General features: G+C 38.9%; 3 protein-coding genes across 3 annotated transcripts in view; 2 read left to right on the top strand and 1 right to left on the bottom strand.

The window, feature by feature from the left end:
• Positions 1 to 7061, bottom strand: part of LOC130644531 (intersectin-1-like) — a 32266-nt gene extending 25205 nt beyond the window's left edge. Inside the window, exons 1-5 of the mRNA XM_057450177.1 lie at positions 6934 to 7061; positions 6276 to 6359; positions 5684 to 5747; positions 4623 to 5434; positions 4488 to 4551 (exon numbers count right to left, since the gene is read on the bottom strand). Of these exons, the coding sequence (XP_057306160.1) occupies positions 4488 to 4551; positions 4623 to 5434; positions 5684 to 5747; positions 6276 to 6359; positions 6934 to 6952 (1043 nt within the window). The 5' untranslated portion in view covers positions 6953 to 7061. The remainder of the gene's footprint in view (positions 1 to 4487; positions 4552 to 4622; positions 5435 to 5683; positions 5748 to 6275; positions 6360 to 6933) is intronic.
• A 4343-nt stretch (positions 7062 to 11404) lies between these two features.
• LOC130645936 (uncharacterized) lies at positions 11405 to 12956 on the top strand. The gene is made up of 4 exons (XM_057452062.1): positions 11405 to 11479; positions 11524 to 11987; positions 12120 to 12714; positions 12843 to 12956. Exons 1-4 carry the CDS (start codon positions 11405 to 11407, stop codon positions 12954 to 12956), a joined length of 1248 nt encoding a protein of 415 aa, XP_057308045.1.
• Positions 12957 to 13748: 792 nt separating this feature from the next.
• Positions 13749 to 22591, top strand: LOC130645935 (uncharacterized). The gene is made up of 14 exons (XM_057452061.1): positions 13749 to 14425; positions 14526 to 14924; positions 15175 to 15355; positions 15432 to 15694; positions 15751 to 16003; positions 16124 to 16174; positions 16297 to 16442; positions 18118 to 18221; positions 18394 to 18452; positions 18746 to 18817; positions 18878 to 18954; positions 19048 to 19105; positions 19873 to 19935; positions 20765 to 22591. The coding sequence occupies exons 1-14, from the start codon at positions 14186 to 14188 to the stop codon at positions 22531 to 22533; spliced, it is 3735 nt and encodes a 1244-aa protein (XP_057308044.1). The 5' UTR covers positions 13749 to 14185; the 3' UTR covers positions 22534 to 22591.
• The last annotated feature ends 146 nt before the right edge of the window (positions 22592 to 22737 follow it).

Genomic DNA, 22737 nt, shown 5'->3' with positions numbered 1-22737 from the left:
TATGGCCTAGCGAAGGTACATAAGAAAGATACACCAGTTCGACCAGTACTTTCCATGCCTGGCTCAGCCTACTATAAAATTGGTAATCAAGTTTCAAAATGGTTATCTGTTGTAAAGGAGTGCAATATCAATTCCTCAACAAAGGAAATTTCTGATCTGTTATCTCAAATTCAACTTAATACGAACGAAGAACTAGTTAGTTTTGATATAAAGTCTTTGTATACAAACGTTCCGCTTGATGAAGCCATAAATGATTGCACCGAGCTTTTATTTTCTGGTAAATACGAACAGCCTCCTGTAGATAAAGAAACCTTTAAAACCTTAGTCTCTTTGTGCAGTCGTGACGTAGTTTTATTATCACACGATGGTTATTACAAGCAAATCGATGGCTTAGCTATGGGCAGCCCACCAGCTCCACTTTTCGCTAATGGTTGGCTAAGCAAGTTTGACTCTATCCTCAAAGACGATGCTGTACTGTATTCAAGGTATATGGATGATGTTTTGAGAAACATAGAACGTAATAGAATTGACGAAAAACTTCTACAAATTAACGACCTGCATCCGTCACTCAAATTTACCATTGAAAAAGAAGGGAAGAATACGTCTATACCTTTTCTGGATATGTTAATTATTCGTTCAAATAACAATTTATCATCGACATGGTACACGAAAGCTACCGATACAGGCCTGACGATGAACTTTCATTCACTGGCACCACGGAAATATAAACGGTCAGTCGTATCCGGCCTAGTTCATCGAATACATCGAGCGTGTAGCACATGGTCGAATTTTCACCAAAGTCTAGAAAAAGGTAAAACTGTTCTTGAGAAAAATCAATATCCGAAAGCTTTCTATGACCCGATAATTAAAAGTACGATATCTAAGATTGTGGAAAATAATGATAACGAGAATCCTGATGAAGAAAACGAGAAAGAAGAGTCTGAAGAGAAGATGATTTTCATTCAATATCGTGGGCGAGTTTCGGAGAAATTTGAAACTTCTATGAGAAAGTTGAATATTCCGTGTAAAATTATTTTCACATTGAAAAAGTTGAAAAGTTCTCTGCCTCCATTGAAACCTGTAATTGAAAAATGTTTCAAAAGTTGTTTGGTATACAAAATAGAATGTCCACGATGCAACTCGTGCTATGTCGGACAGACGAGCCGACATTTAATCAAACGACTTAAGGAACATAAAAGAACTGGTCCGGTGGGAAAGCATTTCGACGATTGCAATAATCTTTTAACAATGGAAAATGTATCAATTTTATGTTCATCAACACGGAACGTTTATCATTTAATGACTCTTGAGGCGTTAATGATCAATTACATCAAACCGGTTTTAAATACAAAAGACGAATATAGAAGCAGAGCATTGGTAATAAAAATTTAATTACCTTACTCTCTTCTAAACTCGTTTTGTTTTTAGATTTTCTTGTAAATTTGATTTGTTGTAGTGTGAGGTGTAGTTTATGTATGATATGTTGAATAATTTTATACTTGTTTTTAACTGTTTTTAACATTATTTATTTGCTTTTAGACCTGAGGATGGATAATGTTTATCCGAAATATATTGTCAATAAAAAATAATAAACATACTCATTGTTGGTCCTAATATTGGTATTTTATCCTGAAGCCACAATGTTTCTATCTTATTCGTTATTTGTATTGGAATTGAAACGAAATGACTGGTGGAAATATTTTCTTGACTACCGTAAATTTCAACGAAAGAGAATAAGCCACAGCCTGCGTATCAGTTTTCTAGAGAATTGTTTAAGAGCGAATATTATCCCAAAGTTTCTGAAGTTTCGAATACCGGAGAATGGTTGTTTCGACGATAGAATAGTAGAAGACTTTCAACTACGACTCTTGAGAAAGGAATTGTTTAAAGCTAAAGGTGAACAACAATCTGTTAACGAGAAACTGACGAAATCTAGAAACGCTTTAAAACAGAAAATCAACATAAAGCTTTTACCATCACTTATACTTCACATAAGAATTCATAACAGACTACATGAAAAAGAACATACTGACAAATTAAATGATAAACTCACTAGACTATCAAGTGAACAAGATAAACCGTTATTTAACGTTGATAACACTGTGATCTGTTACCAGTTAGACAAAAATCCGCCAAAATACGTTTTGGACACGTTAGCCCTGGGTCCGAGAAATGCTGTACTTGGAAAGTTTAATAAGAATGACGTTCTTACAGAGCTTGATGATCTGATTAGATTTTGCAGAGGACAAAAGGTGGAAGAAGATGTCATTACTGATATGAATATTAAAACACTAGCATATATCAAAAGATGCAGTAAACAAAAAGGATCCAGAAATTTGCAATTGACGAATAGATACCTTAAAGAGAATAACCTCGTTGCGCTACCTTTCGATAAGGGCATCGGAATTTGCATCATGAAAGTAGAAACGTACAATAATAAAATGAGTGAAATCACCGATTTACCTCAATTTGAAAAACTCGTCGGGAGAAGGAAGAATGAGAAGCACCCAATGCTTAAAGAAGAAGAAAGAGTTTTATCCATGTTAAAGTTGTTGAAAGAAGATAATAAAATCTCGGACGCATTGTACGATAAGATGAAACCAGTAGGAAGCCAACCGCCACGTCTATATGGCCTAGCGAAGGTACATAAGAAAGATACACCAGTTCGACCAGTACTTTCCATGCCTGGCTCAGCCTACTATAAAATTGGTAATCAAGTTTCAAAATGGTTATCTGTTGTAAAGGAGTGCAATATCAATTCCTCAACAAAGGAAATTTCTGATCTGTTATCTCAAATTCAACTTAATACGAACGAAGAACTAGTTAGTTTTGATATAAAGTCTTTGTATACAAACGTTCCGCTTGATGAAGCCATAAATGATTGCACCGAGCTTTTATTTTCTGGTAAATACGAACAGCCTCCTGTAGATAAAGAAACCTTTAAAACCTTAGTCTCTTTGTGCAGTCGTGACGTAGTTTTATTATCACACGATGGTTATTACAAGCAAATCGATGGCTTAGCTATGGGCAGCCCACCAGCTCCACTTCTCGCTAATGGTTGGCTAAGCAAGTTTGACTCTATCCTCAAAGACGATGCTGTACTGTATTCAAGGTATATGGATGATGTTTTGAGAAACATAGAACGTAATAGAATTGACGAAAAACTTCTACAAATTAACGACCTGCATCCGTCACTCAAATTTACCATTGAAAAAGAAGGGAAGAATACGTCTATACCTTTTCTGGATATGTTAATTATTCGTTCAAATAACAATTTATCATCGACATGGTACACGAAAGCTACCGATACAGGCCTGACGATGAACTTTCATTCACTGGCACCACGGAAATATAAACGGTCAGTCGTATCCGGCCTAGTTCATCGAATACATCGAGCGTGTAGCACATGGTCGAATTTTCACCAAAGTCTAGAAAAAGGTAAAACTGTTCTTGAGAAAAATCAATATCCGAAAGCTTTCTATGACCCGATAATTAAAAGTACGATATCTAAGATTGTGGAAAATAATGATAACGAGAATCCTGATGAAGAAAACGAGAAAGAAGAGTCTGAAGAGAAGATGATTTTCATTCAATATCGTGGGCGAGTTTCGGAGAAATTTGAAACTTCTATGAGAAAGTTGAATATTCCGTGTAAAATTATTTTCACATTGAAAAAGTTGAAAAGTTCTCTGCCTCCATTGAAACCTGTAATTGAAAAATGTTTCAAAAGTTGTTTGGTATACAAAATAGAATGTCCACGATGCAACTCGTGCTATGTCGGACAGACGAGCCGACATTTAATCAAACGACTTAAGGAACATAAAAGAACTGGTCCGGTGGGAAAGCATTTCGACGATTGCAATAATCTTTTAACAATGGAAAATGTATCAATTTTATGTTCATCAACACGGAACGTTTATCATTTAATGACTCTTGAGGCGTTAATGATCAATTACATCAAACCGGTTTTAAATACAAAAGACGAATATAGAAGCAGAGCATTGGTAATAAAAATTTAATTACCTTACTCTCTTCTAAACTCGTTTTGTTTTTAGATTTTCTTGTAAATTTGATTTGTTGTAGTGTGAGGTGTAGTTTATGTATGATATGTTGAATAATTTTATACTTGTTTTTAACTGTTTTTAACATTATTTATTTGCTTTTAGACCTGAGGATGGATAATGTTTATCCGAAATATATTGTCAATAAAAAATAATAAACATACTCATTGTTGGTCCTAATATTGGTATTTTATAACAAATTCTTTTCTGCAAATTTTATTACTTGCATGGAACTGAAAGTTGGAATTTCAGTTACATGCAGTGGACTGCTGGTCGATGAAAATAAATAAAAAGTGGACAGGTGGTCAATAAAAACGTGAATAAATAATACAAAAACAAGGTGATGTTTAGATATTCAGTTGGTTTGCTAAATAGGAAAACAACATATACATAAAATGTATCACAGCATATACCTATCACACTTACCATATTTGTGCAAGCAACTGGGGGTTCACATTGGACTGAATAAGAAGTTGTCTAGCATGTTCACCTGAAAAAAACATGTATCATAAAAGATTTTGTCTCCATTTCTAGCACATTCTTTTTAGAAAAATCAGTTACCAGCTAAATATCCTGTCTTTTCATGGTCAGCTGCTTTAAACATTTGTGTGTAACGCAAACGATTAGGAGCAGAGATGCCTCCAAGTGACGATGCTGGGCCTGCTTGATTTGCACCAGTCTGTGGACCAACACTTGCACCAACATGTTTAAAGCCAGATAGATTATCCATTGTGAGTGTGTCCAAAGATGTTGGTTTGTTGACAGCACCAGAAAAATTACTTGAAAATACTGATGGAGTGGAAAGATTTTGACTGGACCTTGGCATAGTGAAAGAACTTTGACCTGTATTTTGGTTGGGCCCAAAATTTCCTGTGTTACCTGGGACAGATCCAACCCTGTGAATTTGTCCTGGTGTGGACATAAAACCACTAGAATAGTTCATTCCCATGGACTGCTGCATTCCCATTGGCTGCTGCATTCCCATTGGCTGCTGCATACCCAACGGTTGCATAAGTAATGGTTGTTGTATTCCAACTGGTTGCTGCACACCCATAGAACTCACTGCCATTGGCTGCTGTAAGCCCATTGGCATACCGCCCTGCATACTTGTTGTTCCCGCCACGGCTTGACCTTGGATTGGCTGCAACATGCCACCAGGTGCACCATTCATTGATAAGGGCATTCCCACAGACATAGGTTGTATAGGCTGTTGTGATGGAAATCCATGATGAGAGGCGTGAGTTGAAGTTTTTAAACTTGAAGGAAGTATTCTGGGCAGCTCTATCCCTTTCATTTTATTTTCCAGCAAATGTATTGCTATGGTAAATTCTTGCAAAGTCATTCTACCATCTTTATCAAGGTCTGATAAAGTCCTAAAATTCAGGAAATGTGGTAGATAATAAGCAACTTAAAAATGAAACTTGGGTGTACTAATATAAAATTATATAGAGAGCATAGGACTATTTCTTTTGGTATGCTCCAGTCAATATTTCAAGTTACGCTTTAAACGGTCATGCCTATAGGAGCATGTGCATCATACAAGCAAGTTTAAGAAACATTTTTGTTGTACAAGGAAACAAACCAAACTTGCCTTTATTAAGTTTTAATAATAAGCAACTTACCATATCTGACCTAAAATTGGTGTAGGAAGGTTTGATTTCATAAAATACTTTTTTGCTTGCTCACCTGTAAGAATAAAACAATAAAGAAAAACGTCTGTATTAAATACATTCACTCTTGCACTAAATTCACAAAGCATTCAAAGTTTATTCTTTCCACTGATATAATTCTATGGACTGTGATTTTTGGAATGGAAATCCACAAAAAAAATGTAGCATCATAATTAAGTCATTAAAAGTTACATAAAAATATAATAGTGCACAAATTCACAGAAGGGAACAGGAATAAGAGTCATTTGTGAAATTTTGATGTTTATTACCTTGGTTTTTATCAAACCTTATTTTAAGAAATAATGAGTAAATTGTATCTACTTTGTGAACCAATTTTTCTAGATTAATTCATTCTCCAGCCATTGATTCAAATCATTTTAATGAATTTTGAAAATCAGCTAGTTAAGTTGCTGTAAAACCTTTTTAAAAAATTGTTAAATGTATTTGCGTTAAATTCCTTTGTGTTAATGCATTAATTTTGTGCCTTCGTAATTTCTTAGATTACGGCACTTAAATAAAACTATACAGCACAAATTGCACATACCTGATATTTTACCATTCACAGGATTTAAAGCTTGAAAGACTTTTTCTTGCTTCACCTTTTCTTCTGGGCCTACAGACCATATATCTATGAGCAAAAAAAGTTGACAAAGTGCATAATGCATAAAAAAGGTTGCTTTTTTCATCTCTTTTTCACACTATAAGTATATTACACATAACAATATTGAATAAAGGAAGTCTCCATGTTAGGTAAGGTGTTTAAAACTTCAAAAATTGTCACTTCTTTAAAATTATATATGTTTTTTAGAGCACAAAAGTTTTATGGAACTGAGGACCAGGCAGTATTAAGGTTTTTAAAGGAATAAATGCTAGTTTAGTCTAACTTTTGCATTTTTTACATTGAAGGTTTTCTAAGGCAATTTATTGTTATTTAGTTTTTACATCCCATGGCATGATCACCAGGCGCTGGGAAAACGATTTTAGAGAGAAAAGATTTTCTGGCTAAGTGGATAATAACTTCAATTACTGATTCTGTTGCATCTGTTGATACATTCAACATGTGTAATGTTGATACATTCAACAGTGTAATTATATATCATAAATACATATCCCCAGCCAAAAGCATTTGCAAAACAGATACATTAACAGAATGATCATTGCCATTAAATTAAGAATGCTGTAATTTCAATGAAAAAAGTTACCTGTTGCAAAGAGTGCCATTTTGTCACATATGAAAAGAATTTAATCGATTATAACATGCATTTTCAACATTTTTATAAACTGTATTGTTTGCATATATACTTCACTAAAATGTAATATTATTTAAAAGTTATTTGCTATGCACTCTTAATAAAATAAACATTTTGTTTGAATGTTTATTTTGTTCAGGAGATGGCCAGAAAAAAAATAAACATATTTTTACACTAAACAACACACATATATAATTGGTTGGTTCTGATTTTTTGGTTCCATAGTCAAATTAGGATATCACTGCCATAAAAAGATTGATTTGGCAAATTTTAACCTATATATATATATATGTATTTTATTTTCTCTATAACAATTCGTATTATAATTTTGATAAAGTAAATAAGGGAACAAATATCATTCATAAACTATATCACTGCTGAGATTATAAAGTCGATTTTTTGGAAGCATTGAAAGCATAATTTAGTTCATTTTCCATGGAAATTCCAAAGCTGAAAGAACTTACTGTAGCCAGGAGACCCAGCGTATTTTTTATTACCACCGGGAAATCGGAGTAGTTAAGGTGGGTAAAATTACTCTGGGTCTCAAACGATTTTTCTGCGGCTAAAATCTGGCCGCGCTTTTTGATTGGCTAATTCTATTGTTCTCTGCTTGCGTGATTATTATCTGGGAAAGTCCTTTTCATTCCGAATATCCCAGCGAGTAGTTTCACTCACCCTAACAAACATTAGTATTCTACAAAGTTTTTACCATAGTCAGATTTGGCCAAGCTTGGTAAACAACTCACAGATAAAATAAAATGCTACACATGCATGCAAAAAATTATGTGTCAAAACCATGCTCAGGCAATTTAGCAAGCAAAGCTTGTTGATTCACTCTGTCCACTAGTAACAGCTAGCAAACAAGCAAAACATACATTAACGTCTTGAGTAGGTTTGGGGTGGGAATCATGGTATATATGTGACAACAACAATATATAGCTAGACAGGCTGGCTTGCTACCAGATCTTGTTAATACATTAACAATGCTGTGCATAAGTAAGAAACGTCTGCGACTAAAGGTTTGAAAATTGACGTCCCTATTCTTTTTTTTTTTCTATTAAATTGACAAATGAATGTGCCAGCATTCAACTTGCCTGCAATTTCTGGATTGTTATTTTCCACCCTCCATAGAAGCCATATTACTTGCTCTCCACCACGTAATTTTTGCGGGATTAGGAGGGAGGGCGCGCGGTCGTGTTATCCATGCTAGTTCAATCCACTGTGGGCGGTAGGTGGCTAAGGCGGAGCAACCCCGTTTTTCCCCAGCATGTGTGTTACACGTCGCGAAATCATCTCACAATAGTAATTTAAGACACGAACGAAATCACCACACGAAGGACATTAATATTTGTAGGACATCTGCAACCTCATCTCCAGGTCCAGATTTTTTAGGAGATAGATCCTTTAAATTCCGATCACCTAGGCCCCGGAACAGTTTTCCTTCTGAGTTAAGAACTTTGCAAGAGGCTTGTAGTAAACATTTCAAGCTAAGGTCTTAATCTTAATTTAATATTTTTTATATAATTTTACTAATAGTTTTTTATTCTCTATAATGTTTTTATTGTTAATAATCATTACACTATTTTTAACCTGCTATCTGCTTAAAAATTATTACTCCTACTACAATATATATATAATGATATTTACAAATCTTTAGTGGAAAGAATTGTAATTGCTGTTTAAAAGCAACGCGATTTTTCTGGGCATGCAGAGATGTAAAATGTATGTTCTAGCGCAGTCGACGACGACGACAAGGGAAATCACCCCTCTCGGCAATTCCGATAAATCCGGTAAATCCAACGAATCTTCCATTAAAATCCCAAAACCGATAATTCCCCAACCCAAGCCTTAGCGATAATGCTGACATCAACAAAGTCCTACGCATGCGCAATTGAGTAGGGGAAAGCTCCATACTCAAACTACGACTGCGCTAGAAATATTGTTGATTGAAACCAGAAATCCATATAATAAAAATGAATAAACACTCCGTGAAAGAGTTACACGCTATCGCGAGAACACGTGGACTTACACGCTATTCCAAGCTACGCAAAGCTGACCTTGTTGTTTTATTGAAGGCACCTCCACGACCCGTTTCTGCTCCAGAACCAAGGCCACAAGCATTTACACCAGAGGCTTTGGATATATTCGAGCGTCAGGGGATGACAAAAACCCGTCCTATTAAGAGTAAGATTGACCCTCGGCTCCCCGCAATTGACGCCATAAATGCTTTTGAACGCCAAGAGATGGCGAGGAGTCGTCCAGTGGTAAAGAGTAAATTGCGAGAGTGGTCTGACTGGCTTGTGAAGTATGTGCTGGAGGGTATTAGAAATCCGGTGCAAAGTATATATGCATCAGCAAAAAATCGCATCCTTGCTCTTTATGATGGAGCCAGGAAGACCCTGACAGATAAAGTTGAAGAAGAGGCGCAAGAAAGCACCGAATCTGCTAAACAATAGGCGCAAGAAGACTTCACGGCCCAGGAACATAAGCATGCTCACCATGGGACCTTCCAAAGTTTCCGCATCCCCGACATAGACGGTACTGATGTCGATGGATACTTGGGGATGGTGCGATCACACGTGAAAACCTTGGTTGAGAAGCAGGTTAAAGATATGGGTCTGCTGATTCTCTGGAAGAAGCCAGTGGAGGGTACCAAGGAGTTTATCGAGGTGGATAAGGTCTTCCATAGCAACATGATACCGGTCTTCCAGGGTACCATCGTGGACGAGGTGCTAGACACAATGTTTGCCCAAGTCAGGACGCATGTACAAAATCCTGCGCGTCCCAAGAGCGGCTTTACGATCAGTCGAATTATGCATCCCGACGAAGACTTTCACAAGCTCAAACTGACGAGGGGTTCCTCGTACATCGAAGCACCCAAGTGGATATCCACCAAAAAAGCTATTATTAACCCGAAAACGAGGATGAGGAGTGCTTCAAGGGGAGTATTATCGCTGCTCTGCATCACGAGGATATAGCTAGATATCCACAGAGAATCAGCAAGCTGAGACCCTATTCGGAGTGCTATAACTGGCAAGGCATCGAGTTCCCCACGAGCATCAAGGACATCTCCAAGTTTGAGAAGAACAACCCCGACATCGCGGTGAACATCTTGTACGTGACTGGGAAGACAATCAATATCCTGCGCGGATCGACACACAACGGACGCGAGAAACAGGTTAATTTGCTACTCCTCACGGATGACAAAAAGACCCACTATATAGCCGTCAAAAATACGGCAAAAATGCACTTCTGCCTGAACTGCTTACAAGCCTTCCCAACAATCGAGTCGAGAGACAAGCACTATACCTACTGCAGGGACAACGAAGCGGTCAAGATCACGATGTCAAGTGAAAAAAGGGGCTCTACTACAAGGACGGTCAGCAGTACCCTTCGCCATCTATGCGGACTTCGAGAGCCTGTTGAACCCAATGAAAGAGAATGCAAAGGAGACCAAGACGAAAAAGCTGAACAAGCAGGTACCATGCGGCTGGTGCACGTATAGTACCTTTGCCTATGGCGATATATCATATCCCTTGTATAGATACCGCTTTACCTCATCTGGAGGATGAGGTAAAGCGGCTCTACAGCACCTACCCTTAGCAGGATATGTTGCCCCTAACGGAGGTACAAATGAAAGAACACGACGAGGCCACGCGTTGCCACATCTGCATGAAATCCTTCGATGATGACAACCGTAAAGTCAGAGACCACTGCCACTACACGGGGTTATACAGAGGCGCTGCGCATACACAATGTAACCTCAAATACAAGATACTCAGCCACGTGCCTGTGATCTTGCACTACCTCTCAGGGTACGACGCCCACTTGTTCATCCAGGAGCTTGGAGAGAAGTACTCAGGACATTGGCTGCATCGTGGAGAACACCGAAAAGTATATCTCCTTCAACGTGAAAATTAAGGTACCCCTTGGAGGCATGGGGTACGGTGATAGTGAAATGTACAAGAAGATCGAGATCAGGTTCATAGACAGCTGTCGCTTCATGGCATCAAGCCTGGAGAAGTTGGCAAGCAACCTCATCGGTACAAACGCCGCAGGTATGAAATTTCAGCAGTGCGTGGATACATGTCTGGAATTTCAGAACATCGACCCCGAGTATGTAAGCTTTTGGTGCAAGGCTTTTGGCTCGAGTACCACGAAGCAGCTAGACATGGAGCAGGTAAAGGCAAACGTACCAGCCATGGCAAGGTTCATCGATGGGGATGATTTCTTCAGACTGATGCTTCGAAAGGGCGTCTATCCCTACGAGTACATGGATGGCTGGCGACGATTCAAGGAGATGGAACTACCTCCCAAGGAGGTCTTCCACAGCAAGCTGAACATGAAGGGAATCAGCGACAACGACTACAAGCATGCAAAAAAAGTCTAGAATTTCATCCCTCCAAAGGGCTCCGAGACTACCATGGATGACTACCACGATATGTACCTCACTACAGACGTCCTGCTGCTAACCGATATCTTCGAAAGCTTTCTAAACGTTTGCCTGGATAACTACAAGCTCGACCCTGCCCACTTCTACAGCGCACCAGGTTTGGCATGGAAGGCTGCGTTGAAGTATACCGGAATCAAGCTGGAGCTTCTTACGACCCCGATATGCTTCTGATGTTCGAAAGAGGTATCCGAGGAGGCATAACTCAAGCCGTGCACAGGTATGCCAAGGCGAACAGCAAGTATATGGGGGAGCAATATGATCTCAATGAGGAATCCTCCTACTTGCAGTACCTCGACGCCAACAATTTGTACGGCTGGGCCATGCGTCAAGACCTGCCCACGCACGGGTTCAAATGGCTGTCGAACGTTGAGGCCTTTACCGAGAAGTGGATCAGCAAACTCGTCGCTGACAACAAGCACGGCTACATCCTGGAAGCTGACATCAACTATCCAGAGAGCCTACACGACAAGCACAACGACCTGCCTTTCCTACCGGAGCGCAAGGTGGTTCACAAGGTAGAGAAACTGATACCAAATTTGGAACACAAGCGGAGGTATGTGGTGCATATCAGAGCCCTTTATGAGGCCTTGAAACACGGGGTCGAGCTTAAGAAAGTGCACAGAGTCATCCAGTTTAACCAGAAGTCCTGACTGAAGGGTTATATCGATCACAACACGGGGCTTAGAACTGCCGCCAAAAATGATTTCAACAAGGACTTCTATAAGCTCATGAACCTCTCGGTGTTTGGTAAGACCATGAAGAACCTAAGGAACCACCACAATACCCAGCTGGTCACCAACGAGAAGAAGTATACGAAGCTCGTCATGAAGCCCAATTTCAAGGGCGGAAACTACTTCAGCAGCCATCTCATGGGCGTGGAGATGGGAAAGACTGAGGCGAAGATGAACAAGCCGGTGTATATTGGTCAAGCTATTTTAGACATGTCGAAAGTAGTGATACACGAGTTCCACTACGACTATATGCAGCCCAAGTATGGCAGCAAGTTGCGGATCTGCTATATGGATACTGACTCCTTCGTGTACCACATCAGAACAGAGGACTTTTATCGCGATATTGCTGATGATGTCGAGGCACGTTTCGATACGAAGGCTAATAGCAAAGATGACAACAGACCTCTCCTCATCGGGAAAAACAAGAAGGTGGTGGGTCTCATGAAAGACGAGCTAAATGGCAAAATCATGACAGAGTTCATCAACCTGAGAGCAAAATCTATGCTTACAAGAGTATCACGAAAGAGGGCGGTGATCGCAAAACGAAAGGTGTGAAGAATTGTGTCACGGCCAAATCCATCAGCTTCGAGGACTACAAGCGCTGCCTGGAGGAGGGTATTGACGTCTACAAAACCTGGGTCTGTATCCATAACAAGGGGCATCAAATCTATACGCAGGAAGTGAACAAGCTGGCACTCAATAGGGCAGACGACAAACGGATCGTACAACCGGACCAGATCACAACGCTCGCCAGGGATCATTATCGCTTAGCGGCTAAGGAGAGCAAATAAATGCAGATATGTTTACCAATCGCCGTGCTACTGCCATACGTCTTTATCCTTGCTTGCTTCCTCCGCTACCGACGTGTAATAAACATGGTTCGAGATATTGCAGATTTTTTTGATGAAGTCAACACACCGGTAGAAGCCCTTGAGCAAAAACCAGATGTTGATAAACGTCAAGCCTTGAAGGATGCACGCAAGGGTAAACAGCACTTGCTACCGAAGAAATGCACCGAAGCCTATATTGACAAAGCATCAGATGAGGTGATCGACAAGATACATGTCGAGTATGTTCAACGTGAGCTCCAGGAAAAGGGCGAGAAGACTGCCAAAGCTCTATCATCACAGGCTATTAGTCTGTATACCAAGGCCGTGGGGAGTATGGTTCAGTTGGATAGTGCCGAGGGGCTTAGATCTGATATCGAAGCTGATCCTATCATCAAAGACTCTATGGCTGACTTGGGGATCCTCGTGTACTCGGCGTTTGAAAAGTTTCTGACGCCTCTTTTAGTCCCTGCGCATACTGTAAACCGCTGCCAACTCTCCATGTCCAAGGTAGTTGAAGAGAAGGTTGATGAAGATCAAGAAAACAATGGGGAACAGTCTAACAAAGATACGATTGGACAATTATGAAATATTCGAGCGCCTATGGGATCTGGCTCAATATATATATGGCAAGAGGGCTGTGAGATATTCCGGTTGGTATAGCTGCTTCGGGAATGATGGTGTGCATGGCTTAGAAATCCTGACACTTCCAGCGGAGCGCTTTCCACCGCACGTGTGTATTTTAGGGACGAGAGCATATAGGAATTCCATAATGAAAGAAGGGAGATGCGGTGAGGCTAGCTAGGGTGAAGTGATTTTGTAACTCCCACGACTTACAAGAAATGAGTGAAGTTCAAACGCAAGAAGAAAGAGTCATAACAAATCCAGTAAAGCATCGACAAAAAGCGGCAATCCTTACTTGAATTGGCCATAAGCGGTCGACACAGGAAGCACAGTCTCTGGCTCTTGACGCAAAGCTACACAGCTCTCCCAAAGAATCTCCGTCGACAGAGGAAGCAGCTCTTCATGTGGTACCCTTCGGAGCGTTCAGACATGAGGCTAGTAGATGAGGAAACGAACCAGATAGATGACTGGGAGGGGATCAAGACTCAACTGAGCAAATCCAAGCACGCCTGCCTATACGCTAGACTGGAGTTGGAAGATTATTTTGTAAATTCTATTCTCTAAAATAAATGTCTTATCCAGAAGAATTGGGGAAGAAACTTATGGTGTATATTAGTGAAATTGAATTTGACCCGAGGCAAACAGATGCAACCGTTGCCATGCTGGAGGAAGAGCTTGAGGAGAGCCACCGGAAATTATCTGAACTGAGGCGCGAGTTGCATTCCGACAACATTACCTTCATCGTCAGTGCGTCATTGCTTCTATTTGGCCTCATCTCTGATGCTATAATGAAAATGACCCGACAAGTATAAAATGGCTTACGTCGGGAAGAGAGGGAAGTAGTCGTATATTCACGTCTAATTTGTTGATCAACACATTAGACCTTTACTTAAACCATATGTATACGAGGATCAGTCATACTCCTACCGTAACCAGCGCGGCCTTGGTATCCTCGTATTTCTCGGGGGTATGCTTAGCGTTAATCTGCGGGTTAACGCCGATGCTGAAATAGTCCTTGCTGATGAGGATTTTGTTCGTGAAATTCACGACATTCCCGATGTGAAGACTCATGTCGCTGGGGATCATGTAGACACCGTGAGCTATACTGAAATCAACTTTATATCTCGCGTACTTGAGCACATTTTGGAATCGCCTTATTTCCTCACCCGTGTTGCTAGGTCGGAGGATCAGCTCTTCAAAAGTCGTCAAGTAGAGACGATGTGCATCGATCGAACTACCTTGATTGCCAATGATGTTAGACTTCGCGTTAGATTGGCTCTGAACTATGAGGAAAACGAATGTTGCGCAGTAGGTAGCAAAATTGAGCTGAATGGACCAAAGACTTAAAGGGTGGTTTTGCCAGGTATTCAACACCGGAGTGGAGGTCGTAGTCAACGAAAATGTCTGGAAATTTCACCATGAACGAGGATCCCTTCGCGTCAATAACGATGCTCTGCATTGAGAGATCATCAACCTTGAGTCTCTCGAGATATCTCCCGGGCGTAGGGGTATACTTTCCCTTCGGGTTGTACGAGTAAATGCTCATCTTTTCTTAAAGAAACATGAGACAACTATGCGTCACAGATATATAGAGAAACCCACGATATTCGAGAACTACCTGGGGCAGGATACAAGGATAGCCTTGAAGTGGGTGAACCTCTTCACTAAGAGCGAGATCAACATCCATAAGGCGGGGTCTAAGTCGACGGAAGTCAGGGATTTGGAAGTCCTCATCTTGGGTTTGTATAGAATCGAGGATCTCGCGGCCATAGTCAACAGTCACGCAGGGAATAGGATCAATCTCTTCGTAATCAGGAACGGAATCTGTAGGCTTAGGAGTTAGCAAGGGGTACAGTGTGATAATCGATCAACCACTGCAGGACATTATGGAACGGGCCTTTGCTAATATTGTGATATTTACCGCGGGTGACTACGACAGCATCTACAAGACTGACGTTCACCAGCGCCTGAGACTCGTATGCTTCCAGCTGGATCCGGATTATTCTCTTTTAAATGGTGAGAAATCCAATATACTAGCCCTGCTTCCTATCAAAGAGCTAAACGCTTGGGGAGATATGGTGACATTGAGTTTCGACACTCCTGTATACCTCCCTCTTAAGGGTTCAACAGACAGGCTAGAGTTCATGCTCATGAACAAATATCAAGACGAAAAGAACCCTTTCGTGGGAATAACGATGCACTTGCTTATAGAATAAATATGATTGATATTGCTAAGCTTCACCCGAGCTTACCTTCTGCACCTCCGGAGGGTACGGAGGAGGATACTTCACAAGTGTACAGGCTCAAGAAAATCGAAGAAGAGGAACAATACTTGCGCGCTGAGATTAAAGAGCGGGACAAGCTTGCTAAAAAGTTCAAAATGCATGGTACATAGGTTCGATATACGGATCACAGGCTACTAGCGGTAAGTGTGATAACTTCCGGCGTTGATATAGATTGTATACTCTCGGGAATCGGTGTACTATTGGCCGTGTCCATTGCCGTAGGGTTAAGCCAAGCGGGTCTGCGGAATGCGGGGAAAAGGCTAGGTTTTAAGAGTAAGAAGCATGAGAGCATCCGACTACTGGCGGAGACCAAGCTCAACTCTATCGTTGACTTGATCTCAAGAGCCGTGGAAAATGATGTGATTAGCGACCACGAGTTCAGCCTAATCATGCAGGAAAAGCAAAAATACATGGTCTGAAGGAGCAAGCCCGACAACGAATGCGCAAAATCGTGGACTCGATCAATGAACGGGAGCGACAGCAGCTGGTCGCAAAAGGGCGTGAAGAGGCGAAGGACAAGCTTCTGAAAAAACTTCAATCTGTACAGCATGTCAGCGGTACTTAAAGGAGCCGCCTGCTTACACAAGAGTCTAGTGTGTTGAACAACATACTAGATCACTTACTCGACTTCGAGTATTTCTCCAGTGTCTTGGTCGATGATAAGACCATTTCTTGTGTCTTGAAAGCGTCAGGGACAACGCCGAGCAGCCATGGTTTCTCTTGAACCTGCCTCTGTGCACATTTCCTTGGTCATGAAACGGTCTGGAACATAATTGAGCATCCAGGGTCCCGTTCAACCGCCCCAGTGCAGATTTCCTGGGTCATGAAACGGTCTCGAACATAGTTGAGCATCTAGGGGTTCTCTTAAACCGCCCCAGTGCACATTTCCCGGATCTTGAAATGGTCTGGAACATCTTTAAGTAGCCGGGGGTTTTCTTGAACCACCATGGTGTATATTTCCTGGGTCTTAAATCGATCAGGAGCGTTCTTAAAGCAACTCATCCTTTTTATTATAGGTAGGGTTCAACCTCAAATAGCAGTCACACCTTTGAGTAATGGACTTTCCCATACTTAAATGCGCATGCTCGAAATTATGTTAATGTCAGCATTATTTCCCCATTCTCAATGAATCGTCATTGCGCATGCTCGAAATTTTATCGGAATTGACGGATTTATCGGATTTGCTGGAATTGCCAGAATTGGAAATTTGGGAATTTCCCTTGTCGTCGTCGACTGCGCTAGAACATACATTTTACTATCTCTCATGCCACTAAAATTATTCGTGTGGCAAATATAAAAAGCCTAACAGGTCCTTGGGACGAGGTTGGGATATATTGAAACCCGATAAGGGATATACTTAAAATTACTCAGCATTGTTTAACTTTGTTTACGTCTTGTTTTTTTGCCATTCGTTTATTCATTGTTCGTGTCTTGTCTTAGATACGGGTTACGTTCACATGGAATAAGGAACATATTTTCATCTTTCGCGTTAATATCTTTTAATATCTTTTAATATAATTATTCTTATTTAAGCCGTTCCGACTTTTTTCGAGTTTTAGAATACCAGTTTACATTACACTGGTATTCTGAAACCCGTACTCAGTTATAACGCACAATTGTTCCCAGTAAAATATGCTTTGTTTTGACGTAAAATCAGTTATGTGCATCGTAACTGCAAAAGGACGATCTTTTTGCAAGAATGCTAACTGAAGGAGTTGCATATATCGTTTTTTGTATATCAGAGACGGCGTGAAGAAAAATCGCATCGCGTCGTTCTCGGGTATAAAAGAAGAGAAAAAATTGCCCTGTTAACAAGTCATATCTTTGTTAAACCTATTTCTTGTGCTTTTAATTTTATGCTTTTTATGCATTCTAATAATTTTGTGGTCTTCTTAAAAAGTTGCCGAATTAAATTTTTTTTTGGTGGAAAATAAAAGACCAATTCAGAATTCCATGCATTCTTTCATCTAATGCACATTTATTTTGGATCATGCATCTATTCTCGTCGTTAGAGCTCTTTGTGATTAACTTTCAAATTCTTTTGAGAAGGCCCAGGGAACAAGGAGGGGCGGAGAGGGAATCGTTACCATTACAATGATCAGCAGAAGGGCGCTATCCACTTTTCAAAATGGTAGAATAAGCTGTGGCACAACAATGTTTTAGTATGTTCGTTTCGCAACTTGTCTTTTCCTTTGATATCTTTAATAATATTTTAGTCTTTAAGACTTCGTTATTTCAATGACACCGGTGACTTCTGCACTAAAACGTATGGCACGAAAAGCAGCAGTAACGTCCAACTAGCAAGCATAAAATTAATGCGGTTTTCCAAAAAATAGGTGCACGAAAGTTAGCTAGCTAGATAGCTAGAAAGATATGCATATTTTACATGGCTAGCCTCACAAATATCAAGGGATGTTAACCCTGTTTATTATTTTCAGTAGGGACCATGGCTTATACGTAAGTCCTAGAGTATTAACTCCTCGTTTTTTTAGGGTCTATCTCTTCTCTACCAGCACAACTCCCTGCGCAACATCCAATGGTCCACGCACCGGTGTGCTAATTTCCCTCATTAGCCTCACATGGGCTATGTTAACATGCACTCACTCTTATTATATTGCCGCCACTGGAAAATGCTGACTTGCATAAAATTTTGTCTAAAAAAGCCGTCATTTCAAAATTAAAAAAATTTTTTTTGGTTGTATAGTAAAGTATCAATGACAATGCTATATCTTAGAACCCCACAGGAAAAGCTATGAGTCTATTTCAACATTACTTTGTCTATTAAAACTAAACTACTTTCTTAGTCACAGGAGAGTGTTTATTAATGGTTTATATTAACAGCAGGACATCAAGCCTTGTATCCCAAAAGTCCTGCACATAACTTTGACAAAAAAAAGACAGATATACTGTTACGGTGTTTGTGTAGAGTTTTAAAAAAACGTTTTATTTGAAACAATTTGATCAATAAATATGTAGTTATTAAAGTCACACAATTCTGTAATACTTCTTTCACAAAATTGAAAGTGTTGTATTGCATTTCACAAATAAGTAAGGTGAGTTTAGAAATAATTTGGGCAAGTTCCAGGAGATATTGCACAAAAAGCGCAAATTTTATTCAAAAGGTACGCCATGGTTAACGTTTAAAGTGGACTTTTGCAATAAATCCATTTTGGTCTATAATGTACATAGATGTCGATGTGCAAGGTAAGTGTATTTGTTTCTGCCTTGTAGAAGAACAAAATAGGCACAAGTTTTACCATCATTTAGTTTATTGTTTTAACAAATTTTCCAACTACCTGACTTAAATACTGCCTTTTAAAGTGTATCAGTCTGGTCACACTAACCAATTATATTTTTGGGGGTGGCTTAACCACTAAGCTACAACTTATCTTATCTGGATAACATCTTTAATGCTAGATGGAGAGATAGATGTGCATATTTTACATGAGTAGCTTCACAAATAGCCTATTATTTCCAGGGGTAGGGGGAGAGGGGAGAATGGCTCAGATGAGAAGTCCTAAAGTATTTAATGCTCATTTCAAGCTACAAATTAGGGTACAATCTCTACCAGACAACTCCTTGCAACATCCAACAGACCACACGTTGTACCCTAATTTCCCTTACATTCCTTGGATTAATTTGTAACTGGTAAACTTGTCATAATTAATTGAAAATATATCAAGAACTTAGTCGAAAAGGAAAATAAAACTTTTTACAAAGTTTTAAGTTGTCTTGTCTGTAATATTTTGTTTGAAATTGCTATTTATTTAATTTAAATGTTTATTTTTTGAACTAAAACCTCCCTTAATTAACATGTTCTTGAATTTTGTCATCTATATAAAATGCGAAATTTTTTATAAACACATCCTGTGTATTTAACAACAATATTTTGCTTATTTCTACAACAGTTGTAAGTTTCATGCTTACATTAGTACTCTAACATGCTACATTATTCTCATTTATATAGTGAAAATTATTTGACATGGCATCTGAAGAGGAAATGATGAGGCAAATGATGGGATTTAGTGGTTTTGGTGAGTTGAAATTTCAGAGTTAATTATGCTGCATAAATTATGATATTTCAGTAATAGCAAATTTGGACATTTTCTGTCATCAGTAATTTTAGACCTGTTAAGGGATGTGCATTCAAACTTTATCAATGCATAGATAATATAAAGGTAGGTGAATGGATTAACATAATTTTTCTTGCCAAAATGATACTTGTTTGCTCATCCCAGGCCTCTTACTTTTTTCCTGACGACTCCATAACTCAGGTGAAGTTCACCTGACTACATCCACATTAAAATCTTAAAATTACATTAAAATTTTATAAAAAGTACAAAATTGACTTTATTCCTTCATCAAAACAAACTTACCAATTTGTTTATATATTTTTGTACTTACTGTAGTCTACTAGTACCAGAACCAAAGCTGGATACTAAAGAGAGTAGTCATGTTTGGATAAAACAAAAAGATAATAAATTCATTATACAGAAATTATTATGTTGTCTAAATATTTTAAATTACACATATTTGCTTGTACCTTACATTTTGAGTGGTCTGCTTATTACTACTACCCATATAGTGCAAGTTAGCTTCAATGAAGAGAAAGTTACTCTTTAAAGAAACTTTATGGAAAAGAGGCTATATATAATTTAGCTATGTGCTTTAAAAGGTCAGTTAACTATGGGAGGGGGAATTTGGTGCTTTGCTTTACAATTAATAGTTAATAAGGCATTTGATATATCTTAATTACGAGGTAAACACATCAGGTAAAAACAAGTTCTACTTTAGGCAGTTTATTGCTACAAAAATTTGGTTGTTGTGATTGTTGTTGTTGATACCTTTGTTATTTGCATATAGGATCCATACAACCTGCCAAATATGATGACATATACAAGAAGAAATTAGATGAAGCTGAACGACTAAAAGTATCCACAAAGGAAGAAAAATTAGAAACAAAAGAACAAGAAGATGAAGAAGATGAGGAAGATGAGGATTTGATTGGGCCTATGCCTCCTCCAGCTAATACAGATTCACCTAAGTCAAGTCAGAAAGTACAGAACGCTGATGTAGCTCCAACCAAGGACAGTGATGATGAAGATGACGAAGATGATGCTGAAGAGGATGAAACAATTGAAGCCAAGCCTATTGAAAAAATTCCCCAATCCCATGAAATTACATTACAACATGGATCTAAAGTTATTTCTGCACTGGCTTTAGATCCTGCTGGTTCCAGGTTAGCAACTGGTGGCTATAATTACGAAGTAAAGTTTTGGGACTTTAACAGTATGGACATCAGATTACAACCATTTAGAACCTTGCAACCAGCCGAGAGTCATTGGATTCAAACCCTACAATACAGTAAAACTGGTGATTTGCTTCTTTTAGCAATGGGTAACGCTCAACCACAGGTGCTGGACAGAGATGGACACCAAGTGTATGAATGTAAAAAGGGTGATCAGTACATTGTTGATATGAAAAATACAAAGGGACACGTTGCAATGGTTCGGTCAGCATGTTGGGATCCAAAGACACGTGATAATTTTATTTCTTGTTCAGATGATGGAACCATAAGAATTTGGGATATAAACACAGTAAAAAAAAATAAAGATGTCATACGACTTAAAGATGTTCATGCTCGCAAAACAGGATGTTCTTTTTGTTGTTTTAATATAGATGGTCGATTAATTTTAGGAGCTGGTGTAGATGGATCCATTCAGGCTTGGGATACTAGAAAGATGTTTGTTAATACTGCCTTTAAAAACATGAAAGCTCACATGAATGGTAGTGAAACTTCTTGTTTGTGTATGGCGTATGATGACAAAACTGTAATTTCACGTGGTGGTGATGACACTGTCAAGCAATGGGATTTACGTCATTTTAAACAGCCAGTTGCTGTTGCACAAAATTTGCTTACGTATTATTCAGTCACAAAATGCTGCTTTAGTCCAGATGAGAAATTAATTTTAACAGGTACATCTGTGAAGAAGGGTGAGGGGAGTGGAAAATTGGTATTTTTAGAGAGAGATACCCTAAATATTGCACATGAAATTGAATTTGAAAACAATTCAGTTGTTTCAACATTATGGCACCCCAAAATTAACCAAATAGTGGTAGGTTTATCAGATGGGAATACTAAAATCTTTTTTGATCCAAACAAAAGTAATAAAGGGGCAGTGTTATGTGTTGGAAAAGTTAAACGTAAACGTATTGATCCAACAGACACCTTACTTAAGCCTCAAATTATAAATCCACATTCACTGCGTATGTTTAAAGAAAAACGAGCTGATACAGTTAAGAAAATGAAAGCAAAGCAAAGAGCAGATCCTGTTGCTTCTCATAAACCTGACACACCCCTTTCCCAAGGACATGGTGTAGGAGGAAGGCTGAAGGAAGGTATGAGCTTGACTGGTTTTGTAGTAAGAAATATTGCACTTGCGAAAAAAGATGATATGAATCCAAGAGAAGCAGTTCTAAAGCATGCTAAAGAAGCAGCTGAAAACCCATATTGGGTGGCGCCAGCTTATGCAAAAAACCAACCAAAGCCAATTTTTCAGACAGAAAGTGAATCAGAGGAAGAGGATGAAGATGGTGGACTGATCATAGCTCCAAAAAAACCAAGGAAATAGACTTTTTTGTTTGACGTGCTTTTTGTTGTTTTTTAATATATTATTATCTTCTTATTAATTACTTTTCATTTTTCCTCTCGTTCAATTTTTTGTTTTCATACTAGAAGATAAGATTATATTATTACGTTATTTCAAATTTTAAGTGTCATTTATTTCCATGTGGTGGAAATGCACAAAAATTAAGAATTCACAAATTTACAAAAT

Source organism: Hydractinia symbiolongicarpus, chromosome 5 (genome assembly GCF_029227915.1).
Source record: "Hydractinia symbiolongicarpus strain clone_291-10 chromosome 5, HSymV2.1, whole genome shotgun sequence".
In the NCBI taxonomy this organism is placed as follows: Eukaryota; Metazoa; Cnidaria; class Hydrozoa; order Anthoathecata; family Hydractiniidae; genus Hydractinia; species Hydractinia symbiolongicarpus.
This window is presented reverse-complemented; position numbering and strand designations above follow the sequence as displayed.